At 45.8% G+C, this 26625-nt stretch overlaps 3 protein-coding genes across 5 annotated transcripts in view; 1 reads left to right on the forward strand and 2 right to left on the reverse strand.

The window, feature by feature from the left end:
* Positions 1-3830, reverse strand: part of UBA5 (ubiquitin like modifier activating enzyme 5) — an 8532-nt gene extending 4702 nt beyond the window's left edge. Inside the window, exons 1-5 of one of the 3 annotated variants that reach the window (XM_009898340.2) lie at positions 3639-3830; positions 2425-2470; positions 2248-2337; positions 1055-1164; positions 557-643 (exon numbers count right to left, since the gene is read on the reverse strand). In XM_009898340.2, the coding sequence (XP_009896642.2) occupies positions 557-643; positions 1055-1164; positions 2248-2337; positions 2425-2470; positions 3639-3784 (479 nt within the window). In that variant the 5' untranslated portion in view covers positions 3785-3830. The remainder of the gene's footprint in view (positions 1-556; positions 644-1054; positions 1165-2247; positions 2338-2424; positions 2471-3638) is intronic. The other 2 variants (XM_054160925.1, XM_054160926.1) reach the window with 2 other exon arrangements.
* Positions 3831-4167: 337 nt separating this feature from the next.
* On the forward strand, positions 4168-26535 carry ACAD11 (acyl-CoA dehydrogenase family member 11). The gene is made up of 20 exons (XM_009898339.2): positions 4168-4324; positions 7254-7353; positions 7587-7712; positions 8648-8809; positions 9231-9395; positions 9908-10055; positions 10576-10697; positions 12215-12321; positions 12463-12586; positions 12939-13016; positions 13385-13523; positions 13633-13740; positions 14226-14324; positions 21391-21457; positions 22991-23076; positions 23209-23280; positions 23875-24029; positions 25252-25368; positions 25655-25764; positions 26202-26535. The coding sequence occupies exons 1-20, from the start codon at positions 4188-4190 to the stop codon at positions 26314-26316; spliced, it is 2337 nt and encodes a 778-aa protein (XP_009896641.1). The 5' UTR covers positions 4168-4187; the 3' UTR covers positions 26317-26535.
* ACKR4 (atypical chemokine receptor 4) lies at positions 15385-19518 on the reverse strand. The gene is made up of 2 exons (XM_009898338.2): positions 19373-19518; positions 15385-16620 (listed from the first exon to the last, which is right to left on the reverse strand). Exons 1-2 carry the CDS (start codon positions 19501-19503, stop codon positions 15543-15545), a joined length of 1209 nt encoding a protein of 402 aa, XP_009896640.2. The 5' UTR covers positions 19504-19518; the 3' UTR covers positions 15385-15542.
* Positions 26536-26625: the final 90 nt, after the last annotated feature.

Raw genomic sequence — 26625 nt, forward strand, 5'->3', positions numbered from 1 at the left:
TTGTGCAAATGCACAACAGAACACAAGTGGCACTGCAGAGTTACAGGAGAAACAACAGCATACTGCAGCTGGGATTCAAATGCATGGGCACCTGGATTCAAGAGTTTTTGCATGGCATGCACTCACAGTACAAAGCATTGCAGAACTGTGCCTTTGTACAACAACACTGCAAATGGGAAAAGCTATTCCAGAACTTCCCTGTGATATCTGCTGGCAACTGTTTTCCTTCCTCATCTTACAAAGCACACCTGAAACTGCTCCACAGCAGTCTAACTAGGATCTGATCTGTGTTATACATAGGGAAAAGCCTGCAAGACCTGCAACTTTGGTTAGAAATCTGAAGACACTAATATGAAATATAAGTGTGAAACAGCAAAAATAAATGCCAACCCCAGAGAACAGCTCTAGGCAGGAATGCCTTCACATGTACACATTGCCACGGGCTTTCGACTAGAAGTCATCAAAGTGAAAATCAACCCAATAATAACAATGTAAAGCTGTGTCTGGAGCCACACAGCAGCAGAAGTCAGCCACTGTGTGCTCTGAGAGATTTTACCTTATTCTATCCATGAAGTGCTCAAAGTTGTCCAGTGTTGTGATGTTGTAGTTATGTACTTCAAACTGAACATCAGGGTTAATATTCCTTATGGAAGAAATAATTTCAGTCAATATTAAACACAGTAACTTCCATTCCACTCTTTGACTTCACAGGTGCTGCTACAATCTTATGCTTCCTGTCTGAAGTCTGGAATATACACAACTGGGAATACCCAACAGTACAGATGAATAGCCAACTGTACAGATCAGGTAAATAAAGCCCTACAATATATTGCTGTGGCACAGTTTACACTGATCTTGTGAGCTAGGTTAGCAACACTTGCAAAGCACACTCACATTAAAGCTTTGGCCAGTACAAAAATCTCCTTCAGTACAACCCATTCCCACTACTCTTCCATGCTCTGATTTCCAAATTAGATCATGCTACTTTGCAAGTGATGTTACTTTGCAGCATCTTAGGTAATTACATTTTCATCCCCACTTCTCTAAGTTATACCTCAGAGTATGCTCTGCTGCTTGCACTTTGCTTAATCCAGCTTGGTGAGGTTGGAAGAAGAGTCTGTTCATGTTTGCCAGTTCCACTTTGTCATAATCAAACAGAAGCAGCTACAATGAAGATTGTATTAACGGATGTGAATCTCCAAAGACTCTGCAGCCAGAGCACCACAAGGCAATCTAAACATCAAAACTCATTCTAAACCCAACAACATCCCCAGCAAACATCCCTCCCTGCTGTCCCATTTGGTTCAAAAGTACCAACATGGTATGGATGTGACAGATGAATTCCAAAGACCATTCACCAGGCACTGATTCCTTAAGCAAGAAAACCAATTAATAAACAGCACTCTCTTCAGTTCATAACCTAAGACTGTTCCACAGAGCATCTCCATGAATCCTGCTTGCTGTAAGGGCATGAACCAGTGATGTGCAATTGCTTTCCCTTGCCATGGCATGCAGACCTTCAAACACAATTCACTTATACCTACACAATATACAGGCACAATAGTTACTGTAAGTCTTGAATCAACTGTCCAGTGCCCTTTTCTGTGCTGGTCTTCAAGAAATACTCCTTCAGAGAAAGGGTGAGCAGACTTTGCCATCAAAATTTACATCACCTCTGTATTAAGAAATTTCTTAAAAGTTCTGAGAGAAAATGGAAATAGAAAGCATCTAAGCCGTTCCCCAGATTCTTCCTTTGAAGAAAAATCCTGTCTGTGAACTCTGGCAGCTCTTGTTATCTGTACATACATCAGATTATTTGTAACTGCTGCTGAATTTTCAGCTCTGACACATGATGAACTAATATTTGTGATGAAAACATCTGTTTGACATCTACCACTTCTCAATTTTGTATCAACTTGATCCATAATACAAGACTTGATATTCTATGCAAGTTACCCCCACCTTGTTCATTTGGTTTTCATTTTGCAGTCACCCAGTATGAAGGTTAGCTAGATGGGCTCATATGAAAGCAGAGAGAAGACCCATATCCAAGAAAGAATCATCCATCTGACACAGCATTAAGCCCTAAGTAAATCCATTTTGTGGTGTGTACACAAGTACTGTTCTTGAGTGCTTTCCTCATTGCACTTTTTCTTTCAGGCAAAATCAAGGGAGTGATAAGGAATCTAACTCTATGAAGAAGACTGGCCCACCTACTGTAAAGAGGCAGAAGAAAACTCTCATTACCTTACCAATGCCACACCTTGTCAACATCTCAGCAGTCACGCTGCCAACTCCACCTACACCTACCACCGCAACTGTGAAGGTACGGATTTTCTGCAGGAAGAAATAGAACAGCAGTGTATCAGAAGTGTCCTCCCAGGGACCACACACCAGGCTGGCTCAATGCAGGCAGAATCCTACCTCATAGTCTTTGACAATTCCCATCCTTTTTAAGGCCATCAAGCGACTAGGAAGAAAAACAGCAATGTTATACAGAAAATGCTCTCTACTTTCTAACAGCAAATTTGCTTTGCAGGTATTTAAAATCGCTTTTGCTTTACAAATAAGCGAGCACCAAACTCAAGCCTGCTGTTCTCACTGCAGTTGTGACTGCCAGCTAGATACAGTCTCAATAAGACAGCAGATGTTTTCCTACTAGCAACCGCAGCAGAGTACTGAGCCTGCAGAAACTCCTGTACTTTTTCAGATGGGCTGAGGAACATCAATGAAATGAGAAGGGGCCCACAGCTATCAGCTATTTTGTAAATGAAGCCCTGATTTACACAATGAAAGCCCACACATTTTTCTTTAACCAACCATATGGCAGCAGGCTGATGAAGACTCTTCCACCATTTTCTGATCCTGTTGGTTTGATCAATTTCAGTGTAACATTAGAAAACAAAAATTACAGAGTATCAGGTTGTGAGAGTAAACGGAAGAATTTTAAAGTAATATTTTTATCCTGCTATTGCATCGTGTTTTTCAGGGAAAGTATCGATTAAAGTAAGGTATCAGCTTGTACTAATGCAATTCATCCTGGGAAAACACCCAAAGCATCATATTTCTGCAGCCTCTGAACATTTCAAAGGGTCCCAGATGTCCAAGACTTCTGCATGCTTAAACTCTACAATAGGTAAGTCAGAGGAGTAAGACTGAATATAATACCAACACCTGTCCCATTTATTATCAACTTTGATGAAAAACCCAGTTTCCCCTTTGAAAATCTCAGAGCACCTCTCTTCCCCTCCCCACTGCCCACCTGCCTTCAGCATTGCCATGACACCCTCCCAGCCCCATTCCACCTCTGCACACCTTCTCCCCTTTACCCAGGGCCACTCCTCCCACCCACGGCCTGAGACCCCACGCCCGGGCTTCTTCAGAGCACCAGAACCGGTTGCCCAGAGAGTTTCTGGAGTACCCTTCTCTACAGATCTTCAAAACCCGCCTGGATGCGATTCTGGACAACCGACTACAGAGCCTACTTTAGCAGGGAGGCAGGCCTGGAAGATCTCCAGAGGTCCCTCCCAAGCCGTGCCATTCTGGGATTCCGTTATTCCCCACTCTCTATACCCTGAGTCCCCTCTGGCCCTCTCCCCACAACACAGTCTCTGTAAGGCGCCCTCCCCCCGCCGCACCTGTAGGGGTTGGTGTCCGTCACCTCCGGACTCATGGTCTCGATGCGGGCCCGCGGCGCCGCCCGGCCGCTCCTCTCCCGGGCCAGCTCCTCCTCCAGCTCCCGCACCCGCCGCTCCAGCCGCTCCAGCCGGCCCGGCTCCGCCATGACAGCGCCGCAGCGACACGTCTGCCGCCCGAACCAGCTTCCGGGAGCGCCAGGGAGCGCCGTCCCCGGCTCGCCCCGACGCTGCACGGAGCGTTCCCTTCGCCACGGGATCTCCCGCCACCCGACGGCGGGCAGCGTTACGGCCCTGGGATGGCTGAGTGCGAGCGTCGGCCGAGGCGGCAACTACCTCCCAGGAGAGGCTTTCCTCCAGGACAAGCCCCTGGCTGCGAGAGCCGTACTGGTCGGGCGCTGGGGACCTCTTTCCTTGACGGACCAAGGCCACTCCGGTTGCCGTGGCGACACCGGACGGGGCGGTACGGGGCGGGGCGGCTCCGTCATTAGCGTGGCGGCGCTGTGGGCAGGTGTGTGTTCTACGCTGCCGGCGCAGGGAGGTGTGAGCGGGATGTCGGCCGAACCGGGCACTAGCGAGGTGCGGTCACAGCACCGCTTTGACCAGGGGAGCTTGGAGCGGTACCTGTACAACCGGCTGCCCGGCTTCCCTCGGCAGCCCGCGGGGACCCTGCTTGTCAGGCAGTACAGGTAAAAGGCGGGCTGCTCTCCTGCTTCGACACTGCCTTGAGGGCTGAAGGGCGGCCTCCAGGGCGGCTATCGCCTGAGCCCTCGTCTGTGGGGCGTCCTGAGGTGCAGAGCCACAGCGAGGGCCCTAAGGGTGCCTGTGTGGGCTGAGGAGCGGAGCCGCGGCTTTGCTGGCTGCCCGGCGGGAATCATGACCGGACGTAGGGCCCGTTATCCCTGATGGCAGGCAGCAGCCGTCGAGGGAGCAGCTGGAGAAGTCAAAGTTCACGGTGGCGGTGAAGGTGACCTGTGGTCTGGCCAGACCTCGCGTCTGCACTTGTCTGTCCGCAGGCCTCTGCTAGGCGGACTTCAGGCCGTGCTCGAATGTACGTCTGGTCCTCTGTAGTGCACTCCGTTGGCGTATGCCGCAATAGAGTAAGGTTGTAAAAGACCTCAAAGATCATCAAGTTCAACCTGGCACCCAACACCTCATGACTACTAATAGTTTCATTGCCTGCTTGTAAAGCTCCCTTTACCAGGTTGATCATGAATTGCATAACAAGTAACATTCAGAAGCATGCATATGGCTTAAGTAACCCATTTCAAAGTCTGTAGGGTATTGCCACACAAGCAAATCTGTGAGAGCAGTGTGATACTGTGCTGAGATTCCCACGTTTGCCCCAAGAGCAAAGCACTGGCCAGTGAGATGCTGCACTGAGGCACCAAAGCCATTGTGCTGCACAGAACATCTTGTTTATTTGCATCAGCAGTTCAGCAGTGTGGCTCTGTGGCTTTAAATAGGGAGTGAATGATTATAAGTCACTAAAAATATGAATTCATTCCTTTGTAAGCATGACATCAACTGCTCTAGCTGCAGCTATCTCAAACAGAACAATTTTTCCATGTTGTCTGATGCAAATATAAACCATCCATTGAACCCTTAGCTGCATTCTTATCCTGTGTCTGCTTCAGTTGAGCAGCTAATAGTAAAATCTGCTGAAATATTGCCAATATTTATGCTTCCACTACTTGTCTTGCAGTTGTGCTTCAAGGCTTCAGCTCTGTTGTGCAAAGCGGAGTGTTTATACAGTGCATTTGTGAAACTATTACAGACTATGCCCTAGCTGCCTCAGAGGAAATGGAAGTGTTGTGGGGAGGATGAGGGCAAAAGTCTACTTGACTTCAATTTTCTGATAGTTTTCTAATCTTTTATTTGACCAAGTCAGAATGATCCAGAATGAGGAGAGGAAGGCATGTAGATAGCACTGAGCCTTGGGGAAAGTGAGTTGATGAGCTTGACTGGGGGAGTCCATGTTCTTGCCATAATGCCAGCCCTGTTTGATACCTGTCACAGGCTTGGAGAGGTGAATTGATTTGCCCAAGCTGCATTAGGATTAAGCATGAGGTGGCACTGATGAAAGATTAAATATTAAAACAGAAAGACACATTTCACACGACCAGGCTTTGGGGCTGGAGTGCTCAGCAGAAGAGCCTTTCAAACAGAGAAAAGAAGCAAGCAGACTTTCAAGTAGGGAACAAGGAGGTTCATCTGGTCCTGGGGCCAGAGACACCACAGGAGGTTTAGGCTGGGTGTTAGGAAGAAATTCTTCACAGAAAGAGTGATTTGCCATTGGAATGGGCTACCCAGGGAGGTGGTGGAGTCACCATCACTGGAAGTGTTTGAAAAGAGTCTGGATGAAGCACTTAGTGCCATGGTTTAATTAGATGGTGTTGGGTGATAAGTTGGACTTGATGAGCTGGAAGGTCTTTTCCATCCTGGTTAATACTGTATAAGCTTCTGTAAACTAGGTTGTCCTATTTTATGCATGTATGTGATTGGAATGTTCAATTTCTCTGATTCCTTGTCACTGTAATCATTCTTTAAAGCTGTAACATTTCTATAAGCAGTTCCTTAAGCATAGCCAGTGCCTGTAATGGTCAGGCTGGGATACAGCGGGACTTGTTACTAGAATGCATCAGTTATTTGGAGAGCTTCTTCTGTGCTTAGAGACAAATGCAGTTATGGGCTAGTGTGAATTCTGCTCTGTTTCATTTCCTCCAAACTGGAAAGCTTTGAAGTTTACATCTACTGCATACCTTGAGAACATGAATGATGCCTCTTTCGGGAGGAGAGATGATATTTCCATTTCACAGGAGAACAAGTTGAGTATCTGTGACCTTGCTACAGTGAAAGAAGACATCTTTAATAAATAGAATAGAACCTCTAGCTTCCACTTGCTATCACTTGCATCCTGTATTTTAAAAAAGCAAACCCAGACCAACCAGCTCTTAACCTTTTCTGTTGTCTTTTGCCACTTTATTCAGGCCAAGTGTGGTGGTTTTAGGCTATGCCTTTAAAATTTAGTTACAGATTTTGAGCAGAAAAGTAGAAAAATACAAACAAATCACTATTGTGTGTAAAAAGGAAAACAAAAGATTATTCTAAACAAATTCATGGGATAAATATCTGCCATGAAACAGGCTGTACCTAAACTACTGTTTCTTCTTTTCTGATGTCTCTGCCGTTTGCTTGGCTCAGGAGAGACTAATCTGCTTCTGGCTGACCTTGGTTTGGCTGCGTTGTTTAGTTAAGTCTAGCCTATTGCTTTTCTCTCTGCTTCTCTTCTCTCTTGGGACAGGGGGGTAGGGGAGGCAGTGGAACAGCTTCCCTGGTCTCTGACTAGGGGGTTTTTGTGTAGTTTGCTAATAGTAAATATCTGTATAATATTGTAAATCCTGTATATTTTGTACATATTCATTGCATTCCATTCTAGAGTGTAGTTTTTGCTTGTAAATACAGCTTCCACTTTGCTTCTGAGTTGGTCTTGGCAGAGTTAATGCTGGGGGGAAACTTCAACCCAGCACATCACGTCACAGTGTGTTCTACATTGTTTCTGTTCCAAGTTTGCAAGGATTTGAATTTAATAAGTAATTGCAGTTTTTCTCCTTGTAGCTCAGGCCAGTCAAATCCTACCTTTTACCTTCAGAAGGGTGAGCGGGCTTACGTGCTCAGGAAGAAGCCCCATGGCCCCCTTCTACCTGGAGCTCACAAGGTGAGTAACATTCTCCATCAAGCTCAGCCCCATTGTGTTGCAGGTGGCTGAATCCTGCACATGATGGTGCAGCACGCTGGTGAACGTGGCCAGAAATGCAGTGAGTTGCTGGAGCATTTCCAGTTTTCTGTGCTATATAGATAACTAAACATGCACAGAGTATGTTGTCATGTGTTGTACTCATGTATGTTTGGGGACTGTTCACTCAGACTAGGTTTCTGTGTTCTCTTCAGGTCGACAGGGAGTATCGTGTGCAGAAAGCCTTGTTTGCAGCTGGGTTTCCCGTGCCTGAGCCCCTGTTGTACTGCAGTGATGATTCTGTTATTGGAACAGAGTTTTATGTCATGCAGCACGTGCAGGTTGGTGTTCCAGTGGGAGAGATTCTTTCTTCTCTGTACTACAAGCTGCTTTTTATTGTTGAAAACCTTTCTGTTAGAGCTTATCCAGCATTTACTAAGTACCTTCTCTGGAAAACCAAGGTTTCAGGTCAAGCACTTATTTCATAAAGGACATGGCATAGCTCTGTGGTTCCTTACTCTGATTGTGCTGCAGCCAGATTGATACTGTTTCTGTTAGGTTTTGGAGATTCAAAGGCTGCTGTATCATGTTTGAATTCAGGCCTCTCCCCTTTCTTTGCCCCCTACCATATCATCAGTTTCACTGGGCAATTAGAGATTTAAGACTTTGTGGGCCAGTTCCTGTAGATTAAATTAACCTTCCTACAAAACCCATTAATCAATAGCAAGAAAATGTAAAAGCTATGAAGAATTACACTAATGTTGGAAATGTTTGCCTGGTTTTGACAAGAACAGAGTGATTCCTTTATACCAGCAGGAAGGCTTCTCATTTTCCCATTTCTAGGGCTGTGGATGTGTAATGTTTGTTCAGAGGTGGACAGTAGTGCACTTTTTGTAACTTGGAAAACAGTCACACATTTATTGTGTTGAATAAACATACCTTTTTTATTTTAAAATTTTCTTCATTGCTGTTTGATGTTTTTGGTACATCCAGGCTTGAGGATATCTGGATTGTGTGCTCTAACTCAGGTTTTCATCTGCTGGATGCATCTGTTGCTTTATTTACCTTCTAATGGATACATGGTGTACTAACAATCTGAGATTACTTTGAATCCTTCATCTGTCCTGGGCAAGAAATAAAGTAAATGAAGAAGGAAGTTTTGACTCCACAGGGAGCACTGGCTCACTGCATTTGCTTTTGTTCTTGACATGTATAGCTTTTCTTCTCTCATCTGGTGCCTGCATCCCACCAAACACCTGGTTTGTGATGTTTACAGGGTCGTGTCTTCCAAGACTTGTCACTGCCTGAAGTAGGCACAGCAGAGCGCTCAGCTTTGTACATTGCAATGATAGAAACTTTGGCCTTGCTGCATTCCTTTGATGTAAAGTCTCTAGGTCTCCAAGGATATGGTAGAGGACCAGGATACTGCAGGAGACAGGTACAGCCCTTCAAAAAATTCTTATTTCATCTCATCTTTGAGGATTTATTTGATTTGCAAGCTGGATGGTTAATGACTTTTGAAAGTAACCAAACCCACCTTCACTTCAGTTATCTGTGTGCAGTACGGAGTTACTGCTGCACTCATAATTCTGCAATGCTGTACTTGGGGAATTGTAATAGTTTGCCTTTAGAGTAGTAGATTGGGGCTGTGTAAGTAGGATTGAAATAGATAACAGAGGTAGTTTTTGTTACATCTTTTGATCTTATGTTTGCAAATGCAAAGGTGCTGGACTTGACTGAATTTATGGGTACTGGGGTAATAGTCAAAGCCTGGAAGCTTTGTGTGCTTCAGGATTTTGAGCTCTTGAAGAGGTTGTGAATCAGCTGGAAAACCCACTGCAGTGTTTGTATTTCTTTAGGTATCAACGTGGAGAAGACAGTATGAGGCAGCTGCTCAGGCAGACATTCCTGCCATGAACAAGCTGGCTGAGTGGCTGGCAAACAACTTGCCATCTGATGATAATGAAGAAAAACTGATTCATGGGGACTTCAGAATAGATAACATCATCTTCCATCCAACAGAGGTAATTGGAACCCCTGTGCATGTTTAGTGGGTTTTGGTTCTCTCTTTTTCTTTTTTTTTTTATGTGCTCCTACCACGTGATGGTACATTTGTGTGGGTATCGTAGTGCATGATGCATCTTTGAAAGGAACAGCAGAGAACTTCACTCTTCTTTGCACTCTCTATATGGTGTTAGGTACTGGGAGCAAAGCTCCAACTGCAATACTGCTGCTCTTTAGGGTATTTTAATTCAGCCATACTTGACTAGAAGAGTTTAGAAGTTTGTGACAGAGCCACTCAAATGTAAAATTTAATGAGATTTTGATTGCAAAGTGCCTGGCTTTCTGCCGCTAAATGAATGTGATTTCGTTGCAAATCCTGACATAGCACCAAGAGGAGCTGCTTTTGAGGATGGGTACAGCCTGTGTTTTGAAACACAGTAACCAAATAAAGCTGCTGGGTGCTAAGTGGGTTGTGCATTTGTAGATGGAGGGAATTTATCTTCCAGCATTCCAGCTTTTATTTCTATTTAAGGCTCGTGTCTTGGCAGTCCTGGACTGGGAGCTTTCAACTACTGGCCATCCACTAGCAGATTTAGCCTACGCCACTCTCTTCCACTTCTGGCCTCCAGCTGTTGGGGACCTAGGTGAAGGAACTTTCTTGGGTTTCAAAGGCACCATAGGTATGAAACTGTAATCTTTCTGTTGAATGCCAAGCTTGATTTCTATTTAGTATGTTACCTGTATGAGCAATAATAAGATTAATAAGCACATCATTTTACACTTGAAAAGAACTTGTCCATAGTTATCTTCACTGGTAGGGACTCCTAAGGCAGCCCTGTTTGAGGAAGCTGCAGCTTCTGTAGAGCTGTTGAACCTTTCTTGGAGATAATAGAAGAAAATGGAAACATAAATTTAAAAAAACCAAGCCAAAAACCCCCAACCAAAAGAAAAAAACCCAAACCCATGGTGAAGTTCATTTCCTGACTAGAGTGGAGGTGAGGAATGGGGGGAAGTGTTATGCTTATTTGCGATTCAGACAGCTCCTATTTCCTTTTGGTGTACCCATGATAAATCATGGGGTCTGTGATGTAAATGGAGCAGCTCATAAAGCTGAAAAGCTGTTGGACTGTTTGAAGAATAAAGTGGAAAGAATACAGCAAATGCTGAGTACTGTCAAATATTCTGTTGGTTTTTTTGTAGACACTCCCTCGTTTGAAGAGCTGGTTTCAGTGTACTGCCGCTGCCGGGGTATCAGCACTGCTTTACCCAACATCAATTTTTTCCTTGCTTTGTCTTACTTTAAGCTGGCAGCAATATCTCAGGTAATACTCTCATGTTTGCTGAAATGTCACCTTTTTGTGAAGAGTGTTTGTAGTTGGGGAGACTTGTTCAAAATCTGAACAACAGTGTAAAAATTACCTGGGACCATTCCATTTCAGCTGGTTCCTGCAGAAGCGATACCTTGGATTCTTATGGCTGATAACTGCCCAAGAACTCTTGCCACATTAAGCACATTGTGTTAGATACAGCCAGCTGCTTAGAGCAGCAGGATAAAACCAAAGAGAATGTGGATATAGAATAGAATAGGAATTAACCAGGTTGGAAAAGACTTTTGAGATCATCAAGTCCAGCCTATCATCCAACACCATCTAATCAACTAAACCATGGCACTGAGCACCCCATCCAGTCTCTTCCTAAACACCTCCAGTGATGGTGAATCCACCACCTCCCTGGGCAGCCCATTCCAATGGCAAATCACTTTTTCTGTGAAGAACTTCTTCCTAACATCCAGCCTAAACCTCCCCTGCGCAGCTTGAGACTGTGGCCTCTTGTTCTGGTGCTGGTTGCCTGGGAGAAGAGACCAACCCCCACCTGGCCACAGTCTCCCTTCAGGTAGTTGTAGAGAGCAATAATGTCTCCCCTGAGCCTCCTCTTCTCCAGGCTAAGCAACCCCAGCTCCCTCAGCCTCTCCTCAGAGAGCTTGTGCTCCAACCCCCTCCCCAGCTTTATTGCCCTTCCCTGGACACATTCCAGCAACTCAACATCTTTCCTAAGCTGAGGGGCCCAGAACTGGACACAGGACTCAAGGTGTGGCCTAACCAGTGCTGAGTACAGGGACACTCTTCCTGATGCTGGCCAGGATGCCATGGGCCTTCTTGGCCACCTGGGCACGCTGCTGTCTCACATTCAGCCCACTATCAACCAGTTGTTTATTTTCCCCTATGCAGGCAATTTTGTTGTTCCCTTTTTTGTGTTCCCTGGCTAGTTTAAATGGGGTATTACTAAGAATCAAAGGGTCTCTTCAGTTTCTGCACTCTTGTGAGGGCAGACAACAGAACAAATAAGATGCTGTTGGTACAGATGACAAAAGCTGTGTATTATGAACACTGGAGATGTGATTATAGGAAAAAAATAAACTTCCTTGATTCATTGTTAGTAGAAGGAACTCTTTAATAGATAATCAGCCACTGCAGGGCTCAAGTGTATTTTAATGAGTTGCTGCATGAAAGCAGCATACCAGATGTGGGCTAAGCCGTTGTGTGTTTTGGTTTGTTTTTCTTTTTTACCTCTTCCTTTCTCTTTGCCTTTATTTTGGCTTTGCTGGATTGTGTCTTGTGTTTCGCTTTGTTTCTGTTTTCTCCTGTGTGGGGAACATCTGCATTTTATCAGTAATAGACCAAACCCAACATTAACATGTGCCAGTAAAACCCAGGTGCTATTTTTATTTTAAGAATGTGTATTTAAGTGGTACTTTCATGACTGAGGAATTCACCAATCCACTGAAGACACAACTTTGAGTCCATAATTGTACCACAGACATCTTTCTCTTGATTTCCAGGGTGTATATGCTAGATACCTCCTTGGAAATGCTTCTGCAGAGAATAGTCATGCATTTGGTAAAGTTGTAGAGCCTTTGGCAGAGAGAGGCTTAGAGCTCTCAAAAAGGTAAGAATGGTCTAAATTACTGGTCAAAGGCAAACCAAAGCCTTTACAATGTCTTCACTTATTTAAATGCCTTGATAAGGCAGCTTACATTATTATGAGGGAGAATCTGGTCTTGTTATTGCCTTGAATGTTCTTTTCCAGGTCAGCTTTCAGCAGCACACATCACAGCAGTTCTGGAGAGCTGTTCCATCAAAGCAGGAAGGGCCAGGAAATGTTGCTGAAAGTCAAGCAGTTCATGAAGCAGCACATATATCCAGCTGAGAAGGTAAAAGCTTCTGTAAACCTATTTATGAATGGTTACTTGTGTCATCAGAAAACTTTAGCCTTCTACCATTATCATCACATATTTCAGACTATCCCAAATAATTTCCCTGTATGAATAAGGCACTGATTGGGGTCATCTCCATGATGCATTTAAAGTCTTGCAAAATGAATAGCTTGCAGTTGGATTTCCAATTGCATGTTTAATTCTATAATGCAGCCAACTGCATAATAAAAGCCTATGTCTGGTTTTGGAGTTTATTGGTGTGTAGGGCTGGAGAAGACAACACACTATTACTTGTGTGTGTTATATTTGTCCTTGATTTCAACAGCATGTGTTTGCTTGTTTCTCTAAGGAAATAATGGAATACTATGCTGGACATGGAAATGCAGAGAAAAAATGGAAGAAACCGCTTCTGCTTGAGAGACTGAAGGTATGAGACAGTAAATATTCATAACACTCCAGTAGTGAAAGAAACAGGCACTGACAGTGTTAAGAACATTTGGCCTGTTCTGCTGAGGAGTTACTCTGCATGGAAAGACACAGTGAAAGGAAAGGAAGGAGGAGTGTGCAAAAGGAGGTGAGGGAGACAAGAGAGGAGAGCAGCAAAAGTGAGTTGTAAGGGGTGTGTCTGACCTTGGGCAAAGGCTGCACCTAGTGAAAACAGCTGCTGGAGAAAAGGCATCAGGTATGGTGGATGGGATGTTAGGAAGGAAGAAAAGGCAGCAAGGCAGAATTCACTGATGATTATGTTTTTTTCTAAGAGGTTTTGCCAACATTTCTCTGTGATGCTTTCAACAGGAAATGGCCAAAGCAGAAGGTCTGTGGAACCTTTTTCTCCCAGATGTCAGTGGTCTCAGCCAGCTTGACTATGCGCTAATAGCTGAGGAGACTGGGAGGTGCTTCTTTGCTTCTGAGGTTTTCAACTGCCAGGCACCAGGTTGGCAACTCTGTCTTGCAGCTACAGCACTGAGAGCATTTAGAAGTTGGGCATCTGAAGCCTTACAAATTGTCTGGCTTGAAGTAAAGATGCTGCTGGTCTCTTACAGACACAGGAAACATGGAGGTCCTGCACATGTATGGCACTGAAGAGCAAAAGAAGAAGTGGCTGGAGCCTCTCCTAGAAGGGAAGATTAGTTCTTGCTTCTGCATGACAGGTAATTTGTTCTCCAGGAGAAAGTTAGAGGCAGCTGTCAGAAGTTTCCCGTGGCAGATGCAGAAAGTTCAGCGTGAATGCAAAGTGAAGCACCCTTACTGCCCTTCCCTGAGGGTTACACTAATTAGTATTTACTTTCTATTTATTTTCAGTACCAGTAAAATACATTGTGTTGTACCACACAATGGGTTTACCATAGAACTCGCACTTTTTTGTGATGGGGTTCTTCAGAACATAGAACTGGACACAAACATGGTGGTTGTGATTGAAGCTGTGTGATTTTGCAGCGGGTTGGAGGTGGAGGTTTCAAGACAGAACCTGGAAGTACCACGCACAACATTGTGTACTTGCTTCATGTCCTCTCAACATTCTGTTTGTGTGCAGTGTCAGTGGGGTGTATCTAGGTCCCAGTACTTGTGGGGGAGGCACTACCTGTGCACTTCATTCAGTGGTTTCAGTATTTGTATTGTTTTTCCTTTGACACAGAGCCGGATGTGGCTTCAAGTGATGCCACCAATATGCAATGCAGCATTGAGCGAGATGGAGACAGTTATGTGATCAATGGCAAGAAGTGGTGGAGCAGTGGTGAGTGTGGAAAATCTCAGTAAGAATGGTGAAGTCTCTACAGCTCTTTCCAAGAGCTCATAAACCCAAAATATTTATGTTCCATTTCTGAGATGGAAAATTGAATCTTCCTGAGTAAAGGCAATAGAATGCAAATAATGGAAAGAGCTGAACTCAGCTTTTGTTCTACGCAATGAAGTGCAAGACTCAAATCCAGTTTGGGCCCAGTCTTCAACCTCTATTTTGTTTACAGACTGAATGCTACTATTGTTGCTTGAAGTTGTCCTTATTAGGTAATTTATATGTCTATGGCCATAGCCTTTAAATTCTGGTTGTTATGAAGCTGGCTTTGGCAGCTAGTCTGTCAGGAGTGTGCTGTGTAGTTACAGTAACATTTGGCTGCTTTTCAAACCACCCTGTGATGCTTTGGGGCTGACCTTCCCAGAAAGATCAAGGGGTTCTACTGTCAGTGGCAAGTGTCTTTCATGTTGCAGTACTGTTCACTTCTTTACAGGATCACAGAATTAACCAGATTGGAAAAGAGCTTTGAGATGATCAAGTCCAATCACCCAGTACCTTCTAATCCACTAAACCATGGCACTGAGTGCCTCACCCAGTCTTTTTTTTTACCCATACCTGTGATGGCAGTTTGATGTGTATCTCTGAGGGTGGCACGTGCCTTTTGTAGGTGCTTGTGCAGTACCTACACTCAGCACAAGGTAGTGCTTGCTCTCCTTCTGCAACACTGACAGTAAAGGAGGCACCTTGGCTCTTGGCCTGAGAGTGTCTTCTCTGGGTCAGTTGCTCCCAGCTGGGCATCTCATTTCCTAAGGAAGTAGTGGAAAAGTCTGTAGGAGGTCACTTTAGGTACAAAAGTGCCTGTACTGGTGGTTTATTGCTGATGGTTTATTTTTTGGTCTTAATGAGATGTCCAGACACAGATTGTTTGTCACACAGTTATTTAATTGCCTAATACTGTGGTATTTTTAAACTTAAATCTTGGGAGTTTTGAGGTGTTTGGGTTTTGTGGGATTTTTTTAAAGCAAATGTTTCTAGGAATGTTAGTATTTAGTTCTTGCCTCATGTTCCACTTTGAAGAGCACTGTAGTGTCTTGGTGTGTCTGCAGGTTCAGAAACATGTCTGCAAGTTGTCTTAAAGAGGAAAAGCTCTGAAGCAATCCCCCCAGGATCAGTAAATAATTCCCATGGCTATATAATATAAGGAGGGTAATGGAGAGTCTATATAGTGAAGCTGGTGGTTTCTTCAGTATGGTCTTCATAATTCATGGACTCTTCTTCAAGCCTTCCCTTCTGCCGTTGCCTTCTCCAGTGTCCATAGTTTTTTGCAATTTTCATAATATGCATTTTGAAAGAGGCACCCAGGAAGGTGTAGAGAAGGGGGTTCAGGCAGGTGTGGAACAGAGCTATGCTCTTGGTGACCTGGAGTGCAATGTCTACAGTTTTGCTTGCATCACAGTCAGTGATCAGCATGTAGATGATGTCTATGGCTCGCCAGAACTTCACCACGTTGTAAGGCAGCTGGGTGACAATGAAAGCAGCCACTACTGCCAGCAGGACCAGGAAGGGTCTTCGTTGCTTGGCACTGGCAGACCTGAAGAGCGCTCGAGCAGTCGCTGAGTAGCAGATCAGCATGACCAGGAAGGGAAGCAGAAATTCCAGGGTGATTTCCAGGATTTGAATAGTTGCTTTTAAGAGTGTTTCCATGTTCATGGGAAATACAGGGAGGCATTCATTCCTGTCGTTGTGCTTCTTGACTTGATTAAACACCAGTTCAGGGATACTGAGGAAGATGGCAGAGAGCCAGACGCAGAGGCAAGTGACACTGCAGTGCTTGCCAGCTCTTCTCTGACCCTGGGGTTCAGCAGTGGCCCTGTATCTGTCCACACTGATACAGGCCAGGAACAGCATGCTGGAGCTGAAATTCATGGTGTACAGAGAGGAAGTGAGCTTGCACATGGAGTTCCCAAGCTCCCAGCCCCGCACTGCGTTGGCTGCCCAGAAGGGCAGTGTGAAGAGCAGGAGCAGGTCAGCAATGGCCAGCTGCATGATGTACACATCTGTCTTGCTCTTGGCTTTCTTGCAGTAGGCATAAATTGCCACCACCAGGGAATTCCCAGCCACTCCAAGGGTAAAAGACAGTGCATAGAACACTGGGGGGAATAACTTAATGAAATTCCTCACATCACTTTTTTCACAGAGGAGCTCATATGCATTGTAGTCTATAATAGAGTTGAGATCCTCCTCATCCTCAATCCAGTAATCACTTGAGTTATTTGTATCCCAGCCCATGGTAAAGCTGCAAGTCAAGAGGGGAAAAAAAAAGAAAGGAGGGAGAAGGGAGCAGCAGAGAAATAATACTGTTATTAACTCTTACAGTGCCTGTGGAAACAAACCCCTTTCTCAAGGCTGCTTGTACGCCTCAAGTTTGAAGAAGTTGGATATTGAAGATTCATTTGTAAATAATCCAAGCAGGCAGTGATGGAGGCAGGAGAGACCACCTCAAAGTCCTGCATGAAATGGGCTGTGTGCACTGCTAGTGGAAGGGGTTCAGCTGGAATGCAGGGAATTGCAGGCTGCCTGCAGTGCAACCTCACAGGTTTCCATGTTCAGCAGCTGAAGCAATGAGAGCTCCTCAGCTGCAGACTCAGTTGTGTTTGACAGTATGCCATTTAAAAATGAATTATTCTGCACCTTTACAGGGCTTACATGGCAGCTGCCTCCACAAAGCAAAGGAGTGCAAATGCTGTCATGAATGGGTGAGCAATGCTAACAGGTGAGCAGAGGTGCTTGCTGCCATGAATTCTGGCAAATATGGATGTAAGCGTAGCAGAGGGAGGCTGTGCTTGTTTCTCAGGCACACCTGCACATGCCCATTACACAAAGCACAGCACTGGAGGCTCTCAGCAGTGCTGGAATAGGCTTAGTTTAGTCTCCATTCCACACAGTGAGCCATGCTTATGTGGAACTGCTTACAGGATTGCTGTGGGTGCTCTGTACCCTGCAGCTGGAGGCTGCTCAGGGTGTTGTGACAAAGAACTGCCCACAGATAATCCAAACAGCTCAGAACCTCAGCTCTTTCTTCAGATGCTGTCTCCTGACAGATTTACACTGTAAACACTGTGGCTGTGTTCTCGCTGCCGGCTTAGGGTGGTAGTTGGAGTGTTCTTTTCCTACTGTATTTTCTTCTTCTGGAAGCATGTTCACCAACTTGCTGGAATGCTTTCTGTTGTGCACTACGGTCCTGCAGAACTCTGTTTCCTTTTGATACGCTGCTTGGTTGCATGGTTTAGTTGATTAGGTGGTGTTGGATGATAGGTTGGATGCAATGATCTTGAAGGTCTCCTCCTGCCTGGTCTGGTCTGGTCTGTTCTGTGCTATGCTATGCTATGCTATGCTATTTTATAAATGGCATGAGGGTTTCTGAACAGTAGTGGCAGAAAGTAGCTGAGAACAAAAAGCACTTCATCCTTGGTTAGCATCTGCAGTGTTTCAGAATGTGAGGCCAGTGCTACTGCCAGCAGATTATTATCTGATACTCTGCCCCATGGCTACAGTTTGGCTTTTTCAATCTGGAAAAAAACCTCCAAACACAGTTTGTGGTGTTCAGACCAGGGTTTAAATGAAGGTCTGCCAAACCTTTATTAGAAACACTATTTCTTAACTTTTTTTAATGTATTCTGTCTACCAGGAAAAATGTTACTGGTTGAGCTCATATTCAGCAATGCAAACCAACCCAGTAGGGAAAAATGAATCATTTCTGGGTTTGCTATTTGTGAATCTATCTACATTTGTTTTAAGTGTGTTACGAGCTGGTTTGGCCTCATTCTTAATGACTTTGGATTATTTTAGTAAAGTTTCAAAACACTTCCTGTTAAAATAGGAGTAATCAGTGGTTAAAAACTTGGTCTTGTGATGTGTCACTAAAGGATGTGTGCAGAATGGAAAAGTGCAGTAACTCTGTCTGTTACTTTGGCAGGGGATGCCTGCTCTCTGCCCTTCAGTCTGCTAGCAGGATCTTTTCAGCAGAGGCAATCTTTTGCAGCTGGAGAGAGGTTCAGACAGCAGCAGCAAATATATCTTGTTTGGATTGGGGTGGTTTTGGTAGAAGGAAACAGCTGCCAAGAGAGTTTACTCTGCTTGGCCAAGATGAGAAGCAAATTAACAATTCCACTGAAAAGATTTGGTTGTAGACTAAAGCACTTGTTACAGAACCCATCTGGGAATGCTTAATCAATGTGGATCACTGGCAAAGCTGCTTGAAAGCAAAGCAAGAAACATTTGAGTGCAGACTTCAGAAGCCTGTATCTCACAAAGGGGTTCAGCTGTGCCAAGCACTGTGCTCCACTGCCTGATATGCTTCTGGCTGATCTCAATTCTTGACAGAAACAGTGTCTGGAATGCAGCAGCTGATAGTTCTCCCTTTTCTGTGTAACAAACCTTTTCATACTTGCCTTTCCTGTCCATGCTGTTTCTCAGGCGCACTTGTACATGCCCATTACGTAAGGCAGAGCAGATCCAGTGCCCTGGGAGTCAGTCACTGAGCAGTGCTGGGACAGGATCAGTCTAGTCTCTGTCCCACACAGTAAGCCATGCCAGCATGGCACCATTTACAGGATTGCTATGGGTGCTGTGCACCCTGCAGCTGGAGACAACTGAGGGTATAATGACAAAGAACTGCCCACCGCTACCCAAAGGCTCAGAACCTCAGCTCCTCCTCAAGTGCTTGTTGCTAGGAAGTATGTTCATAGATCTCTTAGCAGGCAGCCTGGCATGTTCCCTTGCACAGCTATTGCAGCATTCCCTTTAGATGCACCTTCACCATTTCTGTGTGGTTAAACTTGGCAGGGATTGGACAAGTGTTGAATGAAGTTACTATCCCCAGCTTCAGCAGAATTAAGCAGTATTCTGTGCTTCTCCTGAACAAGTCTAATTTGAAGAGTGAAAATGAGCGCGGCTTAGTGCAATGATGTCTCACTAAAGCCAGCTTAACTACATAAGAAAGTATCACACTCAACATGCAGAGCAGTAAGTCAGAAAACCAAACTAACCTTTTGTCAGCAGATGAGCAGCTGGTTCGGCAGCTGGGATGCGCTTCAGTGAAGTGATTGGAGTTAGGCTGACACTTTGCATTTTGTCTTTGAGCACCACACCCTCCTCTGGAAGTCAGTTGCACTTTCATTTTGACTTGCCAGTTAAAAATAAACAAAATTCCTGCTTTCTTGGAAACTCTTCTCCTGTTGAACAGACTTCATGCCCCTGTCCCCCCACCCCTGGTTCCAACCAGAGTGTGAGTGGGTTTGGAACGTCAGGACTCTCTTACTTTTTCACTGAGGTGTTGGCTGGTTTATTCCTGAAAGTTCAAGTATTTCTTTTTGCATCATCAAAAGGCTTCTATCAAATCACACTTTTAAAAGATGAAAAAAGAGAGAAGAGTGGGATGCCTGCCTAGGGCAGTTACCTGGGGCACTGCTGTGCTTTTGGTGTCTGCCTATATCAGGTTTTACAAGATCCTTATGTCCCCTTCTTAAAGCAAGATTCCAGGGGATGCAGCAGAAGGATGAGTTTGCTTTTTGTAAGCTGGGGGAGTTTGCTCTTTTAGTATGTGGTACTGAACCAGACCAGGAGGGTGACAGAGAAGATGTGAAAACAAGTGGTAAATTGTTGGCCAGAGTATGACAGATAGTTCTGCACCCTGTGGGAGAGTTGCACTTGTGCAATTCTTTACCTTCCTTGGAAAGGAGTGAAATATCCCCGCAGATTCCAGCAGCTCTCTTTGCAGGGTAGCACAGTGCAGTGTACCCGATGTTATTGTGGGGTTGGTCACCCACTTGTGGCACTTGTCCATAGAAACCAACTACCTCAGATCTACCCTTTCTAATCAGGCTGATTTATTCTGCTCACCCCAACTTTTCACTCCTGTATTTTAGCTTTTTAGCATTGAACCACAAATATAACCCTGCTTGAAAGCAATGGATTCTGCAAAAGGGGGGAGTAAAGAGCACTCAAAGCAGGCAGTGGGTATCAGTACAAAGTCAGTCTCCTATTTCCTGGCATTGCAGTGGCTCCGAGGAGGAGGAAGTATTTCAGGTCAAAGCCAGGCATTGTCTGGAGCAGAGCCTCCCAAGCTTTGTGATAATGCCTGCCAGAGAAGATGAAGTCCCCTTTGTTTCTGATCTCAAAGCAAACCGAGTTGTACAGGTTAGAGCTTGAATTAACCCTCTCTAGAGTTCAACATCTGCATTGAGATGGCAAAGACGAAAGTAGAGATTGCTGCATCCCTCAGGTGTGATCCTGCCTGCTTTCCTCTGGCTTCATTGTTTGTGTGAGGAGTGAGAGTACCGAGAAACCTTGGGGGAAAAGGATAGGGAGAATTAAGGCTGCTAGAGATCAGCTGCTGTTGGCATTAACAGTGGAGTCTTCTTTAGGACCCCTCCACTGAAATGCTAAAGAGAAGGGTCTCAAACATTGTTATTGATGAAGTGTTAGCAGATTGTTTTCAGGTGATGGTTTCCACCCAGATATTCCCCTGAGGTGTGAACTAAAATCATTTGCATAAAGCAGAAAAAAACCTTTCATCCCAGAGAAGTTAATGAAGTAGCAGCAAAGTCATCACAGTTAACCTTTGAACTCTGATATGCATAATTAGTGTAGAACGTGGCCAGCATTTCATGCCCACCTAGGTCTTTGTGGTTTATGGAGCCTTAGTTCTGAAACAACAGCATCTCACCTTGAGGAGTCTTTTTGTATCGTGCTATTTGCTTAGCTGTGATGGAAACAGAAGTCATTAGGTTCTATTTCGAGTCCTCTCTTGTTCTCTTTTCACTGGAATAGATAGTGGAGCTGGATCCTGCAGGGTTTGGGTGTTTGGCTGTTCTTTGTTCCCCTCCCTTTAGGTGTTAGGCAATAGATGTTTTGTTTGTCTGATTACTCAGGGTATGAACAGGGAGGCTACTGCCTCTGCTGCAGCACAGAGGGGAGGGAGCAGGATTTGTGTGTATGAAACTTGATTTGATTCTACATTGAGGCTTTTATATTCAAAACTCTTCTTGTTTGTGACATTTTTAAGGTGCTGGTGACCCAAATTGCAAAGTTGCAATTGTCATGGGCAGAACCAGAAACTCCTCAGCATCCAGGTAAGGATTTCTGGGACATCCAAAGAGTTACCTAAGCTTATTTCCTGGAAGAGTCACTGCTTGCTAACATTGTTGCCTGAAACACCACTGATTGCCTTGATCAGCTGTGGTGAATTAGAGGGGAGTTTTAAACCTGTGCCTGTGTGTGTTGCTGCCCAAGCTGCCATTGTGCTGCCGGCCTCCTGCTCTCTTCACTGTTACCAGCTCAGATCTGTGCATTTCCTCCTCCTCATGGCACTGCCCTAGTCTGTGCAGCTGTGTGATCAGCTGGGGGTTTACTACCTTTAGCTTAGTCAGGCTAGTTTTAGTCTGGATGAGTTGTTCAAGCAACAGCTTGCTTCAATGCTAATAACCCTAGAACTGCCCTGAGCAGGGTGAGTCCAAGTGGCAGGCCAGAGACCTGCAGTTACCTACTGGGCTGATCCCAAAGTTGCCTGTAGGCCTAGAAAGCTGTTTGTGATGTGAAGCTATGAGAGCAGAGAGCACTGCACATCTCGAATAAGCAGACGGAACACTGCCTGGCTCATTCCCAAATGCAACTTGTGCAAGTGATGAATGCAGTGCTTCCTGACTGGGCCCACTGAAGGCGTGCAGCTAGTAAGGCAAAAGAATTGGAGCATTTATCTCCAGGTTGGATCTTAGCCCAGATTCCACTGAGAGGATATCTTATGTTCCATTAAGAAGTAAACAGTAACTTGCTTACAGCAGACAGGAAGGTTTGTCCAGCATCTGTGCAGACGGTGGCATCTCCTGAGCTTTTGGAAGCTAACAGGAGCTCATAAGAGGATTGTGTGATACTGAAGACTGACCCTAGGGCCCCGGGGTGTCACCTCCAGATCAGTCTGACTAATAACTGACCTTCCAGATTCTGAAGGAATTTAAACATGGGGATGTTTGTCCTAAGCTGTGGGCAAGCCAATGTGGTGATGATCAACATGTTTAGAGAACAAGAAGGAAAGGGGTGGGAGGGGGAAATGGACTGGGCGGTACAGAAGTGACAGAAGAAGCTTTTTTGATTGTGGTGTTTTAGATGCCAATGGTACATTTTTGCTTGTTGACTTATTCAGTGAGGCAGGAGATAGAGAGAGGGGATTCTGCCACTTTGCTCTGCTGAGACCTGCAGTCTTGCAGCCAGCTTTGGCTCAGCACGGGAAGGACATAAACCTGCTGGAGAGGATCCAGAAGAGGGCCACAAAAATGATCAGGGGCTGGAGCAGCTCTGCTGTGAGGATAGGCTGAGGGAGCTGGAGGTGTCCAGCCTGGAGAAGAAAAGGCTCCAGGCAGACCTAATAACAGCCTTCCAATATCTGAATGGGGCTACAAGAAGGCTGCAGAGGGACTGTTTGCAAAGGCCTATAGTGAGAAGATGAGGAGCAATATGCCACATGGCACAAGGCAGGATGGCTGCAACTGGTGGAGGTGAATCTTAGTGTTGGCTTTGTGCAAGTATTAGAGTGAGGACAGAGAAGTGGAGGGAAGGGACAGAAAGGAGACTCCAAGCTCATCCAGACTTGTTCTTTATGCCTTGATCAGGTACAAGCAGCACAGCATGATTATTGTTCCCATGGACACGCCAGGGCTGAGGCTGATCAGACCCCTCTCAGTGTTTGGCTACCTGGGTAGGTGACAGCGTTTCTCATGTGTTTGTCAGCTGTGTCAAGCTGCAGTAGTGCTAGAGACTGTGCATGAAATGCATCACCAAACTGCATGGACAGAGAAAGGCTCACGAACTGAGGTCTCTGTCTCTGTAGATGAGATCCATGGAGGACACTTTGAGATACACTTCAATGACGTGCGTGTGCCTGTCTCCAACATCATCCTGGGTGGGTTCCGTTTCATTCCTCTGGAGTGCATGCAGCAGGGAACCAAGCTTTAGGAGGTGGTGGTTTAGGTTCGCGTAGCCTTCTGCTGTAGTCATGGCCACCCAAGTCTGGGTGCTTGTAAAGTAAACAGAACTGAGAATTATTAATGAAAGAATGAGCAGGCCAGAACTGTGGCCTTCTGCAGGGACAGCTTTGCTCCTCTCACTTACTCCAAATCCTAATTGCTTCTATTTCCTCTCTGCTGTTTTCATTCCCTGAAAGCTTTCTCTCTTGGGCCTGGACTCCTCCAAGTCTTCCCTAGATTCTTATGCCAAAGTTCGTGGATAGATGTATCTTTCAATGTAAGATTGATGACATCTAAGTAAATCAAACCCTCTCTGAAACCTTCTCAGCATGTTTTGTGCTGCAGTATTATTACCAAACAGTATGTCAGGAGAGATCTGCTTGGAGTAGATAAGCACCAGCTCTGCAGAACAAACTTGTAAGAAGCTTGTTCCTGGCTCTGTGCCATGATGCCACTTCTGCTTAGAGCCACAGGTCCTGTCACGGAGGGAAGCATGGATTCTGCATGTGCCTGTTTGTCTTTCCAACCAGGTGAGGGCAGAGGGTTTGAGATAGCCCAAGGTCGGCTTGGGCCCGGCCGGATCCACCACTGCATGAGGTCCCTCGGTGCAGCTGAAGTTGCCCTGCAGCTCCTGTGCCAGCGTGCGGCGCAGAGGGAGACGTTTGGCAAGAAGCTGTACCAGCACGTGAGCACTGCCCTGGCCTCTGCTGCTCCAGCCAGCATCCTGCTAGTTCATGCAGCCTCTGGTGCTCTGAGAATGGACACTGGTAGAGCTGTGCCCCAGCCTTGGGTGGCAAGGGGACAATCAGTGTGAGGCTGCCCTCTGTCACTGTAACCTCTGGGATTTGAGGTTCTTTCCCTGCAGTGCTTCCTGCTCCTGTGCTGGATTTGATACAGGTTTTTGTGCTGTGGGTTTTTCTCTCAGGGTCAGTTCAGATAGGCAGCTTTTTAGAGCTGCAGCTTATGCTTCTCTGCTTACAACATGAATTCACCACGTTTCTGTTTCAGATTTGTCTCCTGCACATCTCTGCTTGTGCTTGCTAGAGACAGTGAAGGGTCTAAATTTGACTAAAACTTGGATTTCTCTCATAAGTAAACACAAAGAATTGATCAAAGCACAGACCAAAGCAAGACCCTATTAGGATATATGGCCTTGCTCTAGAAGGGAAATGTTTTGTGAGAGAGAGGTTTCTGGCATAACAAAAAGGTGACTATCCCCTTTTTATAGGGACCATCAGCATGTAGAGGTGGGGCTGTGACATGTGAGGCTGGCAGGACAATTTGGAAATGAGGCAACAGAAAGAGGAAACTGAATTAGGGTCTGGCAAGGGTTATGTTAATCTGTTTGTACAGAGCCAGAGGGAAGAGAGGGTGGGTGAGGCTTTGGATCAGGGGAGTTAACTCATTGATCATCACTGGGAGCAGGAAGCTGCAGCAGGCACCACCCTGCAGCTGCCTGCCTGGCTGTCTTGAACTATTGCTGGTGCTGTGTTGGCTAAACAGAACGAATTGCTCTCCCCTTTGACAGTCCAGTTGCTGTCTACTGGTGCCTGTGAGAGAGAGGGTTTGAGTCTGAGCAAGAGGCAATAAAAAACAGGATTTGAAGGTCTCCAGGAACAGGGTGAGCAGGTCTGACCAGGAAATGAAACCCTGCCAGAATCTGGGGGTATTTTTCCCCTATGTCCTCTTTCCTGCTAGGGAAAGAACGGCTCTTGCTTCAGGATTTCTGCAATCAAGTGGCATTTTTTTCCCTAGTAGAGTACACGCATGGTGTAGCTTTAATTTGCACAGGAGTCTTCCGGGAGTTGAATGTGCAGAGGGGGAGGAGCTGGGCTGTGGTCTTTAAGGCAGGTAGGCCAAGACACAGCAGGAGGCATTCACTGACTTGTTGGCTTGGGCTGCTGCAGGAGGTGATTGCCCACTGGATTGCTGAATGCCGCCTCAGCATCAACCAGGCTCGACTGCTCACCCTGCACACAGCCAGCAAGATCGATGCCTTGGGCAACAGGAAAGCAAGGAAAGAGGTAACTTCTGCTTGAGCTTTAGGCCGGGGCACAGGGGATACAGAATCTGTGCATTCACCTGGTTCAGATAAGCTAAACCATCTTGCCAAAGGTTATCCTGCTGACCCCGGAGCATAACTTTATGTTGAAAACAGCCTTAAGGTGAGCTTTTGATTGGCAGAAGACTGGAAACACTTTTACCTTAGCCAGAGAAAGCAGCATAGTGCAAGATCCTGAGCTGCCAGATAAATGTGTGCACTTGCTTAGGAAACTGCTCCTGCTAATACAAGTTCTCTTCCACCTGCAGGTAGCCATGACCAAAGTGGTTGTTCCTCGAGCTGTGGTCAAGGTGGTTGACACTGCAATCCAAGTGTATGGTGCAGCTGGTGTCTCCCAGGATTCGCCTCTGGCTTTCATGTGAGTAAAGGCAGAGCGAGCGGTAGTGAGCATGCCTGTTCAGTGATTTTTTGACAGCAGCAGGTGCTGTTAGCCCCCAGCTGTCACAGAGGGAAAGTCCACACACCTCCAAGCAACTGCTTTAATAACTCAACTGCAATGTCAGTGCATTGCTTGACCCTTACAAAGCACAGACCACACAAGGCAAGCCTGGCACTGGACCCACAAAGAGCTGATAGCAGCAGCAAGAAGATTCTTTTCTACAGCTCAATCTTACCCCTTGTGCCTCTGGGGAGAAGCTGCCTGTGTCCAGCCTATGCTTTTCAGCCCTACAGGGAAGCCCTCACTGCAGTAGCTTCTGTGCCTCCCTGCAGATGCCCATAGCCAAGGCTGCACAGAGCCCCTCCTGTGGGTGGTGCTCTTCAAAGGCTGCCCCTAATCCAGCTGTTGTGGCACAGGTATACCTACCTCCGGACACTGCGGCTGGCAGATGGGCCAGACGAAGTGCATCTGTCCAGCATTGCCAGGTGGGAGCTGCTTGACCAGGCCAAGCACCTAACTGCAAAGATGTAAGGGCAGCAGAATGCCAGCTTCAGGGGCTGAGAGCCTGAACCAAGGTTCTGCTCAGTGATGCACTCCAAGGAATGCTGGATGGATTCAAAGCCTTGATCCTAGCTTGAAGCAATGCACCTTCACTTATAATTCTGACACTGGCCCAGGGGCTGGCAGAATGCCCTGCAGACAGCAGAGTGTCTGAGGTCTAACACTAAATAAAATCAGTTTCCTAGCAGGCCTAAAGTGCTTTCTTTGCTCTTTTCACAGCCCTTTTATCCTCTATTGCAGGCAAAGTTCTTTCACCCCATTTCATTTACTGCCAGCGAG

The sequence above is a fragment of the Dryobates pubescens genome, chromosome 4, assembly GCF_014839835.1.
Source record: "Dryobates pubescens isolate bDryPub1 chromosome 4, bDryPub1.pri, whole genome shotgun sequence".
NCBI classification, from domain to species: Eukaryota; Metazoa; Chordata; class Aves; order Piciformes; family Picidae; genus Dryobates; species Dryobates pubescens.

Coding starts and splice junctions, on each gene's coding strand:
- ACAD11 (XM_009898339.2), top strand. CDS start 4,188: ATGTCGGCCGAACCGGGCACTAGCGAGGTGCGGTCACAGCACCGCTTT. Junction 10,698..12,214: donor AGCTGGCAGCAATATCTCAG/GTAATACTCTCA, acceptor CTTGATTTCCAG/GGTGTATATGCTAGATACCT. Junction 21,458..22,990: donor AGAAACTCCTCAGCATCCAG/GTAAGGATTTCT, acceptor TGCCTTGATCAG/GTACAAGCAGCACAGCATGA.
- ACKR4 (XM_009898338.2), bottom strand. CDS start 19,503: ATGAAAGTGCAACTGACTTCCAGAGGAGGGTGTGGTGCTCAAAGACAA. Junction 16,621..19,372: donor TGCTCATCTGCTGACAAAAG/GTTAGTTTGGTT, acceptor CTTGACTTGCAG/CTTTACCATGGGCTGGGATA.